Source organism: Mus pahari, chromosome 1 (assembly GCF_900095145.1).
Source record: "Mus pahari chromosome 1, PAHARI_EIJ_v1.1, whole genome shotgun sequence".
Classification (NCBI taxonomy): Eukaryota; Metazoa; Chordata; class Mammalia; order Rodentia; family Muridae; genus Mus; species Mus pahari.
Window position 1 is genome coordinate 161876953 of NC_034590.1, and position 18245 is coordinate 161895197.

General features: G+C 43.0%; 1 protein-coding gene across 5 annotated transcripts in view; it reads right to left on the reverse strand.

Annotated features, from left to right (window-relative positions):
- The window catches only part of Sorcs1 (sortilin related VPS10 domain containing receptor 1), a 501662-nt gene extending 484041 nt beyond the window's left edge, over positions 1–17621 (reverse strand). For all 5 annotated transcript variants that reach the window (XM_021205280.2, XM_021205273.2, XM_029537410.1 and 2 more), the window contains exon 1: positions 16876–17621. In XM_021205280.2, coding sequence (XP_021060939.1) covers positions 16876–17433 — 558 coding nt within the window. In that variant the 5' untranslated portion in view covers positions 17434–17621. The remainder of the gene's footprint in view (positions 1–16875) is intronic.
- Between the last annotated feature and the right edge of the window lie 624 nt (positions 17622–18245).

Consider the following 18245-nt stretch of genomic DNA (forward strand, 5'->3'; position numbering starts at 1 on the left):
GAGAGAGAGAGAGAGAGAGAGAGGAAGGACAACTTGGGAGAGTTACCCACATCGCCACCTCATCTGCCTCCCATCAAATTCTTTACTAACACAAACTAAGGTGAATAAGAAGTATGAAGGTGCTTGTGAACCTATAATGTTTTCAAGTCAAATACAATTTTCTTTCTTTTGCTCAAGATTTTGATATAACTTAAATATAAAAAGGGGGCTCATATATGAAATGAAGTCAGCACTTACTTAAGTAAAAAAGGGAACTGATTTCTAATTTAGAGTATATTTGACATCACTTGAAAAACTTTTATCATGAAGGCATGTTGGATTTTGTCAAATGCTTTCTCAGCATCTAACGAGATGATCATGTGGTTTTTGTCTTTGACTTTGTTTATATAGTGGATTACGTTGATGGATTTCCATATATTAGACCTGCATCTCTGGGATGAAGCCTACTTGGTCATGAGGGATGATCATTTTGATGTGTTCTTGGATTCGATTTTTTTAATGCAAGGATTTTATTGAGTATTTTTGCATCGATATTCATAAGGGAAATTGGTCTGAATGCCAGGGCCAAGAAGTGGGAGTGGGTGGGTAGGGGACCAGGGCGGAGGAAGGGTAAAGGGAACTTTCGGGATAGCATTTGAAATGTAAATAAAGAAAATAGCTTAAAAAAATTATGTAAAAAAAAAGAAAACTTTTGCCCAAGCCCTTTCTGTTGTAAAATGATGAAATCCCAGCATTCAATCTTTTAATACATAAGTACAATGTATATAAGTCAAAAATTTCCAAGTCATCCCAGACCAGGTCTGAGCTTTGCAACATCCTCTCAAGTAGCAGCTCATCTGAGAATTATGTGCAAAGTCACTTGGGCATTGCTTCTTACACCCTGTGTGTCCACATGCATCCTGCAGGCATCCCCTTCAGCCAACAGTTAGACTCTCCTCATCAGTTCTCTCCTGCTGGTGTATTGTTCCCAGTTATGTAGAAAAGTAAACAGTAAGAAAAAAAAAAGCTATGTTTGTGTTCTGGGACTTTTCTATGGATTTAATTTATAAATGCCATCTCTTATTTGCAATAAATAGCCAATCAAGAACGGGTAACTTGGATATAGAATTCCCTAGTGTCCTCTCCCTGTCTTTAAAATCACACTGTGCTTGTAAATGTTGATGCTTAGAAAGTATGGAGCCTGTAGCCTTAATGTCTCATGCTGATTGGGTAGGCATTGAAGATGACACAAATTCTCCCCTTAAACTATGTAAAACCAGAAACCCAGAATAGCCACTGAGAATGACCCTCAGTGCTCAGATAATCAAATTATATTCTGAAGGTTTTTGCGTGGGTTTGCAGATGTGGTCATGAGCAGGGCAAATTTTATGAGTTTATTTCTTTTGGAAGATCAAATTCTTTGGTCTGGTTGGTGGTCAATAATCTAGTAGGAAATTATAAGACGGAAAATAATCTGTTATTTTTAAGACCTATTGACCTTTGTCCCAAGTATCTTGGATACTAAAATAATAAAGAATAAACACTGAGGTATCAAATCAAAGGCAGCTCGTTGACTGCTAACAACCCAAGATGAAGCCCAGACTCAAAAATACATGGGATTAAGGGTGAGCTCAAACTGCCTCCTTTCCTACCAATCACTATCTTTACATGAACCAATCAGGCTCACTTCTCCAAACCCATTACTCTTTAGAGATTCTTAACAGCACATAAATGCCACATGTACCACATCCACCACAGGGAGCTCAGCTCACATGGTGCTCTCAAAGCCATGACACAAGCAGGCTTACCAGTCCCGGATTGGCCCTTTCACATGGCTGGATGCTAAACACTGTCAAATAAGAGGGTAGAAAAGCTACCCCATGTGGCCCTACCACCTCAAAATGTCTTTCCTAATCAACAGCTTTTATGTGTCTTTCTCTCAAATTTCCTTTTTCCTTCTTTTCCTACTTACCTACTTTATCAGTCTATATCTGTTTTCTTTTTATCTGTTCTCCCCCACCTCTCTCTTTCCTACAGCATTTTTATCTGTAACTAAAAATGTTTGTGTATTATGATGAATATTACATGTGATTTTCGTCTGTTTCTCAATAAACAGACACTTTTTAAGTTACTTGACAATGAAACATAAAACAGGAGAGCAAACTTGTTCCTGATCTGTTTCTATTTCTCTCTCTCTGTCTCACTCTATTCATGTGTATTCATGTACACTTTAATTCTCCATACTCCTGTTCCTGTTACCTCTTCTCTTTCTTTTCTTTCTTTTCCTAGAAACCATCATACTGAGTTCCAACCAATGGTCTCTAAACATCTATTCTATTGACATGCAAGACTACCCACTTCACTTTTAAGAGCAGTGATAGTCACTTTAGAACATGCTGCTGTGAATCACATACACAAGCACGCACACACACATACACGTGCACACATGTGCACATACACAGAATTTCACATGTTAATTATGAAAGTATTTATGTGCCTATTTATGCTGTAAACGTAGAGACCAAGATCCAGATAGCCACTGAGATGTAAACTTAAATATGTGATGTAGTCAATAGATAAAACTACCTCCATGTTCCTTTTCTCCTGTATCAGAATGGCCATGGCAGAAATGGGGCCCAGAAACATAGGCTGTAGTTCAGTCAGGAGAGAGACACACGGGGTGATTTTGTTGAGAAAACCACAGGCACTGTTGTTTCTCAACAACAGTGATTAGAAAAACCAAGCAGGCATCACGCTGAGAGTGCTTTGTCCAGCTCAGCGCCTGAAGTCAGTGCTAATGAGGCCAAGTTCACAAGCACATTTGCCCCTTTATGTTTTATTTTTCTTTTTAAAGTAACTTTTTAGAAGGACGCAAGCAATTTATGTTTGCTGAGAAACATCAAAAGACAGACCAAAAAAAAAAAAAAAATCACATATAATCTCAATGTTCATCATAACCACAAGCAAACATTCTGAGTCAGAAATAGGTTTTGTAAATAAAAACATAATTATGCAGTGTATAGAATTACTGAAAGACTTTCAAAACCTTAGTACATCCAAGAGCATTCACAGAACTTGGAATATATGTGGGAACAACATAGCCCTAAACGTCCTTGACTTCCTGGGCCTGCCTTTGTACTATTTTATGATCCATCTCTTTCTTGTCTTTTGTGAGAGATTACTCACTTCACACTGGGTGCCTATGAAGTCAGCCTTTTCCCAGCTTTAATAGTCTGTGACACACACGCATGGTGATAGGCTGTTTATTCTACATCAGTGGCTTTCCCCTTTCCTAATGCTGAGACCCTTTAACACTGTTCCCCATGTTGTGGTAACCACAACCATAAAATCATTTCGTTGCTACTTTATAACTGAAATTTTGCTACTGTTAAGAATTGTAATCTCATATACAGGATATCTGACACAGGGATCTCTCCCCACAGGTTGAGAACTGCTGTTCTACAGTGCAGGAAGCGGGTATGGCCAAGCCCCTGATCCCTGAATACCAAGAACCTGAACCTGAGCACTTGTAAGATCCTGTGCTGCATGCCTGATGAGTCACTGGCCTATCACCACCCACCATGCCTCCATGCAGGGCTTGTGTTCAAAGCGTGCTGAACGCTGATTGGATCCAGGAGAAGGGGGAGGGATAAGAGGCAGAGGACTGATGAAAAACAAAAACAGGATGAGCCCAAGATAAAGACGAAAGTTGTTGGAGAAACCTTCCTTGGCATTCGTGTTGTTTTTTCCCGTCCCTGCCAGTTGGAGTGCAGGATTGTGGCATCTGGTGGCCTGTACGGGGTAGAAAAGAAGAAAAGGCCAAGAAAGAAGCAAAAAAGAAAGCAAAAGCAGAAGCCAGGTAAAAGGAACAGGAAGCCAAATAAAAGCAAAGACAAGCTGAATTAGAAGCTATTTGGTTGGCTAAGGAGAAAGAAGAGGAAGAAGTTAGAAAAAGAAAAGGCAGAAACTTCAGAACTCATGCAAGAGCTGGAATGAGAAAAAGGAGCTACGGAAGTTCCGTGGTAAATAAGAATTAATCTAGTGCTAGGAAGAGGCTCCCCGGTAGAGGGACGGAGTTAGGAAAGTTTAGCCTCCAAAAGGGACGGAAAAACCTCAGATACGAAGCCATGGGATCTGCCGCTTCAAAAGTGAAAGTAAAAACCGCATTAGTGCGGAGTTAAATTAAAAAATTAAAAAAATGAAACTCTAGACAAATTCTTGGAAACAATAATTAAAGAGGGACCCTGGTTTCTAGAAGAGGGCTATGTGAACCCCCGATTTTGGGAACGACTAGGTTGAGACTTGCAGGCAGCGAATTTGACTACCCTATTAACATTGGGCATGCTAGCCATTTGGAATGTAGTCAAATTTTGCCTGATAGAAAAGGGGGTAGAAGCATTAGAGAAAGTAAAGGAGGTTATGTCTCAACATAGTGATTAGCAGAAAAGAAAGGAGACTAAAAGACAGGCGAGTACTGATGAGAGTACAGAGGAATCTTCAGATGGTGGAGATGAAGTAGCTAGCATAATATCTAAGTTGAGCTTTAAGTGAGGAAGACCGCCTGAACCCTCGGTGCCTCCCTTACCCTCACCTCCTCCTTATAAAGGGGATGAGGAAAGTGAGGGGAAAAACAGTCAACATGCTCCAGTGTGTGCCTCACGAGGTTGGAGCCTACCCAGTAATCACTATCTCTCTCACCCATGGAACCCATTGCTGGTGTGGTAAATGTGTTTACAGATGGATCGAAAGGAGGGGTAGGAGTGGTTTGTGTGGAAGGAGATGCCCCATGAGTTCATCTGTTCCCTTCTCAATCTGCACAAGCGATAGAATTACATGCTGTCCTACACAAGTGTTCCTAGAAATTGAAGAGGCCTTTAATTTGATTTCAGATAGCCACTATGTGGTCCAAGCAGTTCAACAATTGGAAAATGTAGGGTTAATTCAACATCCACTGTTTTTGACCTTTTGTCATCCTTACAAAAATGTATATGGGGTAGAAAAAATTCTTTTTGTATTATTCATATTAGAGCCCATACTGGACTCCCTGGGCCGTTGACAGAAGGCAATGCTATTGCAGATACACACATGCGTTCAGTGTTCGCCTTTTTGTCCGCCTCCCATTTTCAGCTTGCCCAGGAGTTCCACACAAATTTTCATGTTAATGCAGAAACCCTGAGAAGAAAATTTAACATCACACAAGAACAAACTCACAAAGTGTTATTGAAATGTGCCCATTGTGTTTCCCTATTGCCTCAAAAGAGCACAGGGGTAAATCCCAGAGGACTTAAACCATTAGCAATCTGGCAGATGGACATTACCCATATTTCTGAATTTGGGTCTTGAAAGTATGTGCATGTACCAGTGGATACCTGCTCAGGTATCATTTTTGCCACTGCTCATGCAGGGGAAAAGGCACAACACATTATTGCTCATTGCCTTCATGCCTTTGCTNCATGGGGTATGCCAAGACAAATTAAAACAGATAATGAACCTGCCTATACATTGCAAAATTTTTTACACTTTTGTCAAGCTTTGGGAACACATTTGGTTCATGGTCTGCCCTACAATCCCCACGGCCAAGGCATTGAGGAAAGAGCAAATGCAACTTTAAAATATGCTTTAATTAAACTAAAGGGGGAATGGGAGTACAATTTAAGTCCCCCAAAGATAAATTAAAACTTATTCGTTTTATTCTTAACTTTTTAAATTTGGATTTTGATGGCTGTTGTGCTGCGGATTGTCATTGCTCTCCACATGTTGCTAAATCTGTGTCTGTCCTATGGAAGGATGTCCTTACTGGACAATGGAAAGGCCCTGATCAGGTTTTAGTATGAACATGGGGAGCAGTGTGCATCTTTCCACAGGATCAAGAAAATCCCCTTTGGGTGTCAGAACACTTGACACGACCGTGGAGAGAATAATCTACTGATAAGTATGGTGATGGCTCAGGAGGGAGAGTTATGGGGGATAGTGAAGGCCCTTCCCCTACCGGTTCCCCTGAGTGTTGATGCTGGTGTTTATCCCAGATTTTGTGCAATGCCTTGTTTAATGTATCCTTGAACGGGAGTCTGTGTTTTTTCTGTGGATGTATGGTATCTCCCTTTTTCTTTTTAGTTAGTAATAGGACTAGTTCTTTTGAATTAGAATGCTCCAATATCACATGCTTTTTGTCTCAATGCTGGAATGCTACTAGCCCCCCCCCCGGTGATGGTGACCAGAATACCCACAGCCATACCCTGGCCTCTGGAGGTGCAGGAGGGTCAGTTGGCAGTGCTCCTAAGGAATAGGAGAGATTTTGGAATTACAGCCGCCATCGTTACAGCAGTGATTGGAGATGCTGTGGTGGATGGTATGCATTCGCAGGTGGGCGCAGGCTGACCAATGACTGCTGACTCAAGCTATGGCGGCTATAGAGTCAGGTAGTTCGCCCCATGTTTGGCTCAGTATGCTGGATCATTAATTCATGACGGGTAAGACTCTCACATGTGCATACCAACTTAAGACAGGTTGGTGAAAGTGAGTTCACCACACCAATGACAGGTAAGGATGTAACATGGTTGAGGGCAACCTAAGACAGATGCGATCCTGGAGCCAAGTTAATTAAACAAAAAGGGGGATATGTGGGAAGCGGGTGTGGCCAAGCCCTATGATCCCTGTTTACCAAGAACCTGAGCCTGCACACTTGTAAGATCCTATGCTGTCTGCCTGATGAGTCACTGGTCTATCACAGCACACCCTGCCTGCATGCACGGCTCATGTTCAGAGTGTGTTGAATGCTGATTGGATCCAGGAGAAGGGGGAGGGATAAGAGGCAGAGGACTGATGAAAAACAAAAACAGGATGAGCCCGAGATAAAGACAAAAGTTGTTGGAGAAACCTTCCTTGGCATTCATGTCATTTTTTCCCGTCTCTGCCGGTTGGAGTGTGGGGTTGCAGCACTACAGAAAGCTAGTTTTTCTAGAAAATAGCAAATAAAACAGAAACTATTTAAGATGCAAGTATTAGACTGAGAGAGATAACACTTGAGAAGGATGCCTCCCCAACCAAAACATAAATAGCACAGTGTCTCAGACATCATTCCAGTAAAGGAACTGGAGTCAAAAACCATGGGGCTGGCAAGTCCTCTCAGCAGGTGAAGATGACTACTGCCAACCCTGACAACCTGAGGTTCAATTCCCAAGTCCACTGGTACAAGGAGAAAACTGAATCCTCTAAATTGTCCTCCGACCTGCACATGCGTAAACATGTGTGCATACAAACATAAATGTAGCTAAATGATTAATGTGGGGAGAAAGGCAATATTATAATGAACATATTACAAGCATCTTCTAGTATGCTATATTTAGGTATTATTAATATTAAGAGTAATAGTAACAAACAATAATGATAATGATAGTGACATTAGTATGGTTGCATACTGTGTACTAGGGGCTGCTTTAAATATTTTTAATATTTATAATCACTTAATTATCACCTACCTATATAGGAGGAACTAATGCAATTATATTAATCTCAAAAACACCAAAAACAATTATTTAAAATTTTTAAAAATGTTCATTATTGTCCACATTTTAAAGGACGATAGAAGCACAGAACTGTATCCTTTGCCAAATTAATACATGTACCAGATAATTATAAATTAACATATGTACCAGATAATAAAGCAAGAAATTAAAGCAATCTCTAGGTTAAATCTCTTTAAGTCACATATGCTTATGTGCAACATTTTGCCACTTCCAGGTTACATTGAGAAAGGAAAATAATTTCCTAGTAATAATAGGGAGGTTTTTCTAACCCATGTGATCAGCAAGGCCTTTTACCTTGTATCAAGCACCAGGAATTTCCATTAAGGAGAGTTCAAAATCTACATGCCTCAGTTCTTCATGGGAAAACATAGCATGCAAACAAAAATTATAATTGTATGGAGAGAAAAGAGCTTCACAGACCCTAAAATTCACATGCTTCTAAAACAAACAGTGTCCAAGGTGGACAAATTTCCAAGGGATTTGTCACAACGCAGACATCAGCATCTACCTCTCACCTGGGAATTCACTTCACACATGAGTCCCATGAGGACAGTCCTTTGGGAAATGCTGATGGTGGCATTGTTAACGGAGTGTGTGCTCACCGTTAGCTCAGCCAAATGCAAGTTAGAGCAAGCAGGCTGCAGAAAAGTTTCTGAACTAGTGTAGGGGGCATGCCTAAAATAGCCCCTAGACATACTTTAAAGACAATACTGGAGAGTGTGGGGTGGAATTGCTGAGATAGGGCAGATTTCTCTTGTCTAATAATGTCCCCCTGAACACCTCCACCCCATCCACCCACTCACATATAGGCCCTGGAGCTGGCCTGATGATACAGGATTTTATACCTTGATAGCCCAGGCTACTCTATTAAGGGGTGATGACTACAGGCATCAATCCGTTTGCTCCAGGGCATAGCATGATTAGTTGGTTGTCTGCTAATATGACTCATATTAGCACTTCTTCTTCTTCTTCTTCTTTTTTTAAGATACAGTTGTCCACACTGTCATTCTAGGGTCATTAGCCAGCAGGGAGTAAGCACATCCTACACATTCCCTCTCAGTCATAGGATGAGGCATAGATGAGTTCAGGAGGGCAAGCGTGGGTTTTGGCAGCAGTTAGGGCACTGATCAAGCTGTACCCCAAAGCAACTTCTCAGCAGAGCATCATACACCAGTGGCCTGAGAAGACAGTAAGGCCAAGAAAGGTGCCACCAAATGTGTTATTTGTGCTAAGAGTCTCTTTACAGGCCTTCTCCCTTGCCTTCTGGCATTCCCACTTTCAGAACAATAAAACAATAAGCCCATCTAAGAGGCACCATGCAAGCAGTAAAAGTGTTGAAGCTAAAAGTGGCAAAAGGCAAATTTTGTCCTGAGTATTTCCCAACTGGGCAACTTTGGGCAAGTCCTTCAGGCTCAGACAGTCACAGACTTAGAGTGGGGATGGCACAAACTAGTTTGTAAAGGCATCATGATTACAGGGCATAGCCCAGCAATGGTCCACAACATGTTCTCAATGAGCAGCCTGATCACTAACTTGACGGTTCTTTATGTTATGAAGAGACGGTTGGGGGCTACACATCAATCTAGATATAGACCTTCAAGATCTTCACTAGATATAGACCACCTCAAGTCTTCTCCCCTGGAAATTAGAAGCCGAAAAAAAAGAAAGCAATGGCCTATGACTCAGTGTAATTCTTGAGTACTTTCTCTCCAATGAGCACTAGCTAGTCACCATTAGCATCAAATCTCGCACAATGGTCATCCTTCTTGGTTTTCTTGTGTTTTGCGTAATGTATCTTGGGTATTCTAAGTTTCTGGGCTAATATCCGCTTATCAGTGAGTGCATATCTNGTGACTTCTTTTGTGACTGGGTTACCTCACTAAGGATGATATCCTCCAGATACATCCATTTGCCCAAGAATTTCATAAATTCATTGTTTTTAATAGCTGAGTAGTACTCCATTGTGTAAATATACCACATTTTCTGTATCCATTCCTCTATAGAGGGACATCTGGGTTCTTTCCAGCTTCTGGCTATTCTAAATAAGGCTGCTATGAACATAGTGGAGCATGTGTCCTTATTACCAGTTGGAAGATCTTCTGGGCATATGCCCAGAAGAGGTACTGCTGGGTCCTCCGAGTACTATGTCCAATTTTCTGAGGAACCACCAGACTGATTTCCAGAGTGGTTGTACAAGCTTGCAATCCCACCAGCAATGGAGGAGTGTTNCTCTTTCTCCACANCCTCGCCAGCATCTGCTGTCACCTGAATTTTTAATCTTAGCCATTCTGACTGGTGTGAGATGGAATCTCAGGGTTGTTTTGATTTGCATTTCCCTGATGACTAAGGATGTTAAACATTTTTTCAGGTGTTTCTCAGCCATTCGGTATTCCTCAGTTGAGAATTCTCTGTTTAGCTCTGTACCCCAAATCGTGCTCCTTCACCTTGACTTCTGCTGCTCTGAAGCATGACACCCACAGTTCCCTTAGCTGAGGCCACCTTCAGCATTATTTTAATTAAAACTCACTGGAAAGCAGTTAAGGAAAGAGATGGTGATGGCAGGATTCTACTTGCTTTCCCATCCCCAGCTTCAGAAACCCCAGTCCAAAGCAATCTCCTGTCTGCAGTACATTAAGTGTGGGGTGCAGAAGTCACAGAAGTTACTGTCAGGAAGCTCACTGCCAGGCTGTTTCTTCATCTCTCCTTAGGACCACGAGTTCAAGGCTTAAAGCACACAATGAGGCCTCATGCACTGAAGCCAAAAGCAAATAACCTGAGCTCCCTAGCCACCATAAAGAGTTCTCAGCACAATGGATACATTTTTACAGACTGCCTATCCCTGAGGCTACAATGTATCTGCATTCTAACATCTGCCTGGCATGTACCTGGCAAGAAGTGGAGCACTGTACCAAGAATCCAGTGTGTTGCACAATGTAGCCAAATATTTCTGGCTTTCTGATCCTACAAAAGGTTCTCTTTTACAGCAAGGGAAGGGTTTCCCTCTCCCAGAAATGTAGATGGAAATAGTCTCTTCCATTTTACAGGATTGTATGGAGAATGAAACTCAGGTAAGGGAAGTGATGCTTCAGTCTTTGAGAACAGAAGCATTATTTAAAGAGAAAAAATGAGCTGGAACTGATCTAAAGTGCTAAAGTAACATTTAAGAGTGCTACAGAAACAATAAATAAAATATGATATTTTTAGACACCTGTGGAATGGCAGGAAGAAATACTAGTATTAATGTTCTTTCCTTGTCCCATACCTAAGTCTTAGAACAGGCTGTATTATCAGTGTTTTACAATAAGATCCCACCTTTTTACCATCAGTTATTTGATTAGGCCAACAATCCCATCTGAGCAGAGTTTCAGCTCCTCAAGAACAACCCGAAAAGGTGGACCTGATCTCACCTCACTCTAGGCATGCATCGTCTCTGGTACTGACTTCAGACACAGCAGAGAGACTGTTTGGACAGTTTTGTTTGGACAGGGGAAGGAGATGTATTATCCACATTATCCATGAAGAACTACAGGGCAGATTTGATGAGACAAACTTTTAACATATGCTTAGTGACTCACATAAACTGGCAATGTGTTATGTGTGTGTGTGTGTGTGTGTGTGTGTGTGTGTGTGTGTGTGTGTAATTAACTTATCCTCTAGGTGGAACAGCTGGGGATATATCTGACTAAAAACTAACCAGTGGCAAATTATTTTCTGGTGAGAAAAAGGGGTATGTACAAAAATATGTCAACATAAAAATGGGAACATGCTGACTCCAGCTGAGACTTAATGGACACGTATAGGCAGGTGTAGCTTTCAGGGATCACGGTGTTTCTAGTCACACACTAGCCATGGAACACAACCAGACATACTGGAGGACTGATGCACAAACTCTTTACTTCCACTGTCCCTTTAAGGCTAGTATTGGAATTTAAACTTTCAACACAAGTTTTTGTTGTTGTTGTTTTGTTTTTAACAAAGTTAGATAGATTTTCTACAAATGAGTGGTGATGTCCATGCCTCTTATCTTACTTACGAAATCTGTTCAGCTCAAAATGCCTTTGCTATACTTTCTAGTTACTTGTCTTTTCCATGTATCTGAAAGTGCCATTGAAGCACTCCCCCTGCAATAAAGCTCAAAGACTTTCCTTCCAGAAGATATTCAGCCTACCTCTACAGTCCTACCATATGTCAGCCTGCTTCAGAGCACATGGATCCACAGTGCTCTCTTGTAAAAATTCTTTGGGTACAAGACTGAAAGCTCTTGGGTGCGAGAATTTTTTTTCTTCCTTTCATTTTTTTTTTTTAAGTTCCATGCCACAAACATCCATCCCATGCCAGTGAATGACAGATATTTGGAGTTCAGTAAGTATTTAATAATTAAAAGTAAATAAAATTCATGCAAGGTTCTCATCACAATGTTGACACATGTCAATCAGTCCTAGCATGTAAGTAGCTATTCTTCTCATTAGTAAAACCATTTATTCCACCTGCCTACGTAGCCTAAGCAATGGCTGTCTAAGAAACTGCCTTAAAAGAATGTGACAAACTTCCTAGAGTTGATTTACTATAGACAATGTCCATCAAATATCTAAAAGGTTTTTACTTTCCAAAAAACCTGCTCTTCAACACAAAAATAGCACATTTAGTAAATCAAAGATGTGATAAAAGAAATCCAGTAAACCAAATGTATAAGCACAGGTTGCAATATGTGTCTCTGCAGGTCTCAAAGTCCGTGACACCTCACAAACAAATTTGAACATGGGTATGGGGGAAAAGACCTATAGAAATGAAAGCATCTTTTTATTTTTTATTTTTTTATTTTACTGGTGAGAGATATAGGTGATTGTGTCTTGTCTAAATCTCAGCCTCCCACACTACACTTTAGCTGTATATGGGGTGTCACCATGGTGTGACTGTATTACATGTAACCATGTCTCTGATTTGACATTCTTAATTGCCAGACTTTACTTTTCACCTAAAGAAGGATCACTTATTAAAGACTTCCCAAATACAAAGGACAGAACGTACTTGACATTAAGTCTTTAAGGAAAAAGAACTACAGAAAACATACCACCCCATGTCTCAAGATGAGGAGCCTAAACCTCAAAGAACACAAGTAATTTCTCAAGGCAATGTGTTGGGAAGTGGGAGAGGTAAGATGAGAACTCAGATCCGTCTGTCCCTAATATTGCTGCCTTTCCAACACCTCCACATCACACCAGCAGTCATTAAAATCATAGGGACCACCAGAGAAGTTAGTATGTGGGCTTAGTAAGGAAAGCTAAAGATTTTTTCACTTTATTTAAAAACAAAAATGAGTGAGGTCAGAAAAGAGGGGGGGGCACTGTATCAATACAGTTTGCCAAATAACTGACACCCAGCTTCTTTATAAGAGCTTGTGTATCATAGAAGAAGAGGAGAAGGAGGAGGAGGAAGAGGAAGAATAGGAAGAGGAAGAACAGGAGGAGGAGGAGAAGCAGGAGGGGGGAGCAAGAAGAAGAGGAAAAGGAGGAGGAGGAGGAAGAGAAGGAGGAGGAGAAAGAAGAAGAGGAGGAGCAGGAAAGGAATCTATTGCCAATGATAAGCAGAAAGCTAAATGATCTTAGGTTACTCTCCTTGAATCACCAAGTGCAGATTCCACTCTCACAGAAGATGTAGAGGTGGGTGGATGAGAACACAACCAGCTCCCCACTTAGGTGACATATGTGATGATAGGCACAAGGTAAAGCACTAGCTTTTCTTCAAGGAGTGGAAGCCTTCAGTCCAGAAGATGCCGTCTTATCACCATCAGACATCAACTCAAAATAGGATTATGAATTATACAGAGTCCAAAGGCCAGAGTATTTTGTCTGCCTAAGCACTTGGAAGGCAGCCATTCTGAGGGGGTTCAGAGCAGGTGAAAGCAGGGGCTCAATTCCTGCTCTGTGCATTCATGTGTGATTTTTTTCTTGAAACTTTTACTCTTTTGTAGCCTCAGCTTCCTCATCTATATAAAGATGTCTACTCAAGATGATTAAGTGGGATTTGTGAATGTAAGAGACCCACCATGCCCCAGTGGAGGCTCAGTTTATTCAGTAAGGTTTGGTAGAAATGTCAACTGTAAAACCATTAAAGGCAACGTGCTATGTAAAAGCTGACCAGGCCACCATACTCTCTGATGAGTACTAAGTATGAATGATAGAAAAATATAAGTGAAAAGTTCTGTTAACAAATCACTTCACACCACTGCCAGAGAGAAGGAGCCAGGCTGAAGAATTGAAATATTCAAATGAACTACAGTATAAACATATAAAAGGGAGAGATTAACACTTGTCACCTACTTACCACCTACAAGGGAGTTAATAGATTAGTGAGTGTAGCACTTTAAAATCCTTTGGGATAAAAGTATAAACATATAGAGCATCAGGAACACATATATAGTCAGATACATTTTGTAACACTCTAAGGATTGCTATGTAAATTTAGATCAGGGCACAGCATGCCTGGAATGAGTAGGATAGGAACAATATGTTCTTGCTCATGACATCAAACTCATGACAAATGATTCATACCCAGCACCTTTCATGCCAGAATATCCCCCCAGGTGTTCCTCCAACTCTAGCAAGGGTTTCCATCAAGAGAGACGACTTCAGTGTGGAGGAGGCACATTACACCCACAGATGAGGTACAACCGTTATATGTCTACGTACTTGCACAAGTCCAACAGATGATGGGGCAGAAGAAAAGAGGGGAATGAGCTGAAAGACCAATCCAGAGTTTCTCACCGGTTTGACAGGCAGCCGATAATTGCCATGAACTCCGACCTTGAAGGCAGGTGCTATTGTAACCAGAGGCTTTTATAAACCCAAGAGTTTACCTAATGTGACACAGGCTTAGAGGTGTGTTACCTTCATCTCTGAGAACCGGAAAGGAGATGCATGAGATAGTGAGGAGATCTAAATATAAAACATGGGAATCTCCTAATCTTGCCCCCAGGTTTAAAGAAGTAGATTCCTCACTCTGGATTAATATGATAAAATTGAGAATAGTTACAAAAGACTTTTGTCACAGGACCTATTCCTGAGTAGCTTAACATATGATTCTTGGATATTAATCTAGAAGTATTCCCCAGTGTAGAGGAATCTCACACACACACAGCATGGATCAGATGCTGAGTACAACACTAAAGAGCTGAGCGGGAAATGCTTTTGTTGAACAAAGTTGTCCAAAGTATCTTTCTGCACCTTTTCTTTTTACAACATACTTTAACATGTCCCTCTCCCAGGAGTCTGGTCCAGATAAGCCAGGTCAGCTTTCCTTAATGGACCTGGATAAACAATGTTTTCTCTTTCTTCATCATCGATATATAATACAACAGACAAAGCAGTTTCATGAGATGCTCAAAGCTGGACCTGGAAGGAGAGGGGAGGAAACGGGGAGGTATGAGACCCCCCATCATTGCTGTGCTTAACATAATTTGAATATTCAGACCTTTAACACTCACCATCTTCATTATTTCCTACAGTTTTTCTTAGATTCATATTCCTGCCCTAAGCCCCAACTCTAGTAAGCCCCACTTTGTTCTTGTGCATAAAAAAAAAAAAAAAAAAAAAAATCTGGCAGTGCTTGGCGCCATTTCTAAATGGAGGTTAAAATTTGCCAAGGATGCACTCTCTTTCCAAGATCTTTTTTAAGAGATGAACCAAAGTAGAGGTCTAATGGGTGAGTGATATTTTACAACTTGAATTACGTTAAAAGCCAGAACTATTTTGTGTCCAAAGTTTTATCTTTTTTTTTTTCTTTTTCTTAATACAACAAGACCTAACATATTTGATGCATTCAAAAAAATCTCCTCCTAAAGCCAGAGCTCTGGGTTAATCACTTAATGGAGCCAGAGTTTATTAATCAGTATAGGAAGATTCAAGTTAAAATTTAATGGTTCAGTTTAGTAACTATGATACAAAAGATACACTTAATATAATACACCAGAACAAGAGTGTCTAGAATTTGAATAGAAATAATTTCAACTTTGGATTTTGATTAAAAGGATTTCTGAGAACCTCCGGCAGCAGCAGCCCCTCATGAAGGCTGCGTTAGCTAGAAATCAGGGGCTGTCCTCAGTAGAGGGTAGACTAGACCACCTAATGCATGACACAGTATATTTCAAAACCATCTCAACTCTCATTAAAAACCCAACAGTGAACACAGCTCAGTGAAGTGGCACTTGTTGGCAAGCTTCCTGGCAACATTTTCAAAGGTACCATGTTGCGTCGACTGTACACATTACAGACACTACTCCATCAGCGGATGAAAGCTCTAGCGGAGATCTTTCCCCCACTCCTAATCCCCGTTTTATAAACCTCTAACTTTTCTTATCAGCTTCATGGCAAGGCAACCTAGAGAACTTTACATGCTTTTTAAATCGTCTTCCGTTATTACCATCAAAACTGGTTCGTTACTATTTCAGCGCATTGAAGTTTCTAGGTTTGGGCTAAACTGGGTAGCTTCCTCAGATTTCAAAAATTCAGGCTCCTCTGAAGATCGGAAGCTCCTGACAGAACCAGTGACTTGCACCCTAAATCTTCTCCCAGGGCCTGAAATCTCATCCCTGTCTTCTTAATAAAGGGAAACTCAAATCTTTATTTCAGCTCCTCCCTAGAGGAGGTCAGTCGGTGGGAAAACAGGGAGTTGTTGTCACTGGGATCTATCTATCTGATCTTCCCCAGGCTGACCATGCCAGAGAACAACTGCCCTTTCATGGGCTAGAAAAGCCTGGCTCTCAAGATGCACTTGCTAATGCTGTCAGGAGATGCTGGGGAGACTCTGCACTGAAACTTGCATCCGTTTGGTCCCCAAATAGATTTCTAATACCAAAGGGCACCTTATATCCTACTGCAGTTTGCCTTCTCCGGGGGGTGGAACAAGGGGCTAGGAGCTCTGTATAAAAATAAAATAAAAAGCCCACAGAGGCGGACTTCTCTGTGCACTCCATCAGTCTATCAGGTAAGGAAATGTCCCTTCAGGGAATTTCAGTGGGCTTGGAAATTTAACCCTTTAAGCTCTGCATTAAACATACTTTAACGCACACACCACCCTCATATTTGGTCTTCAGTTCCACTCTCCAGTGGAACTGAAAAAATAAAAAAAAAGATCTGCCTGTTCCGTTCCAGTTTGAACCTTTTGATCTGGAGGTGAAGGTGGCAGAGGGGGCCCCCTAGTAGGCACCATTAACTCTTGGGGGAGGCTAGCTGGGAGGAATTCACTGTGCAGCATCTCCCAAGAAAGAAACCTCTCTCGCCTTCCCCCCCCCCCCAATTCTCCGCCAGGTCTCACAGCGAAAGGTAACCCTTTCCTTCTCTCACCCCTTTCCCCCCAGTTCCATTCTACTCACGCTGCTGTTGTGGCCAGACCAGTGGACCATAGCTTGGTTGTGTGCCGAGTCTCCCGTCAGCGCAAATGTGGTGCTGGTCAGTCTCAGTTCCTCCATCCGGAAGCGGGTGGCTTTGTCCGGGTCCCGTGCGCCAGTCCCAGGCCCCTGCTGCCCTCCATCCTTTAGCATGTCCCGGCGGCTCCGACTCGCACCCTCTCCGGGTTCAATCTTCTCGGGTTCCGTTCCACTCCTTCTCCTACGGCCAGAGCGTGCAGCGGTCGCCACTGACACCCTGCTGCCCCCAGCTCTCTCCAGAAACAGCGCCTGGTCCCCGGGGGCCACTGCGAACAGGGGTCTCATGAAGAGGGGCGGGGGCGTGGCAGGAGCCCGACCCAGCGGTCCCGGGTGAGGAAAGCCTCTTGGGGTAAGGGTCCGGCGTGGGGTCGAGCTAGGGTGCTGCGGAGGGCAGCAAGAGAGGCTGCTGCAGACGCCGGGGGCTAGGAGCATCAGAAGCCCCGCTCCCGCAAGGAGCGCGCTCAGCCCGGCAGAGGAGCCGTCCCCGGCGCCAACTTTTCCCATCTCTGGAGCGGAGAGAAGCAGAGAGGGGGTCCCGGATCGAAGGCAGGCAGCGGAGCGAGGCTACGGTCTGACGGCGGCAGGGCGTGCGCTCAGGACCACAACTCCATCCAAGTTGGGCTGGGCGGCGGCGGGGCGCGCGGAGGCGGCGCCGGGCAGGTGCCTGCCGCTCGCCCAGGCTGGGCTTGTGCGGAGCGCGCGGGTTGGGACGGAGCTGCGAGCCACCGCCGCCGCCGCCGCGCGGGGGTGGAGCCGAACTGAAGTCACGGGCGGAGAGGGCGCCGCGCGCCGGCTGGCGACGCGGGAGGGAGGGCGGGCTCTGCCGGGGCTCCCGGCGCTGCGTCCCGTCGCCGAGCTGCGCTGTGTCCAGGGCTGCGGTAGCGGGCTGCGCTGTCTCCCACCCTCCCCAAGGCGCGCTGAGTCCCCGCAAGCAGTCCGAGCAAGCACCCTTCTTCTTGGGGCGAGCACCCCCAGGCTCCCGGAGCAGGCGCTGTGAAAGGTTTCCTATTCCTGTTTTCCCTTCTTTCCTCTGTGGTTGTTTCTCCCCTTTTCTCCTTTTCTGGTCTTTTCCAGTTTAGAAGATGAGTGGGCTCTTGCTCTCCCTCTTAAATTGGGTGAGTTGGCATCTAGTCCTTACTTTGTGTGCCCAGGCCTGGAGATGATCTCAGAAGGCAGCAGAGAGAGTGGTGCAATAAACTCTCTCTGTCTCTCTCTCTCTCTCCCTCTCTCTCTCTCTCTGTCTCTCTCTGTCTCTGTCTCTGTCTCTCTCTCTCTCTCTCTTGCTCGGTCTATGTGCCTGTATATATAGTTGGGGA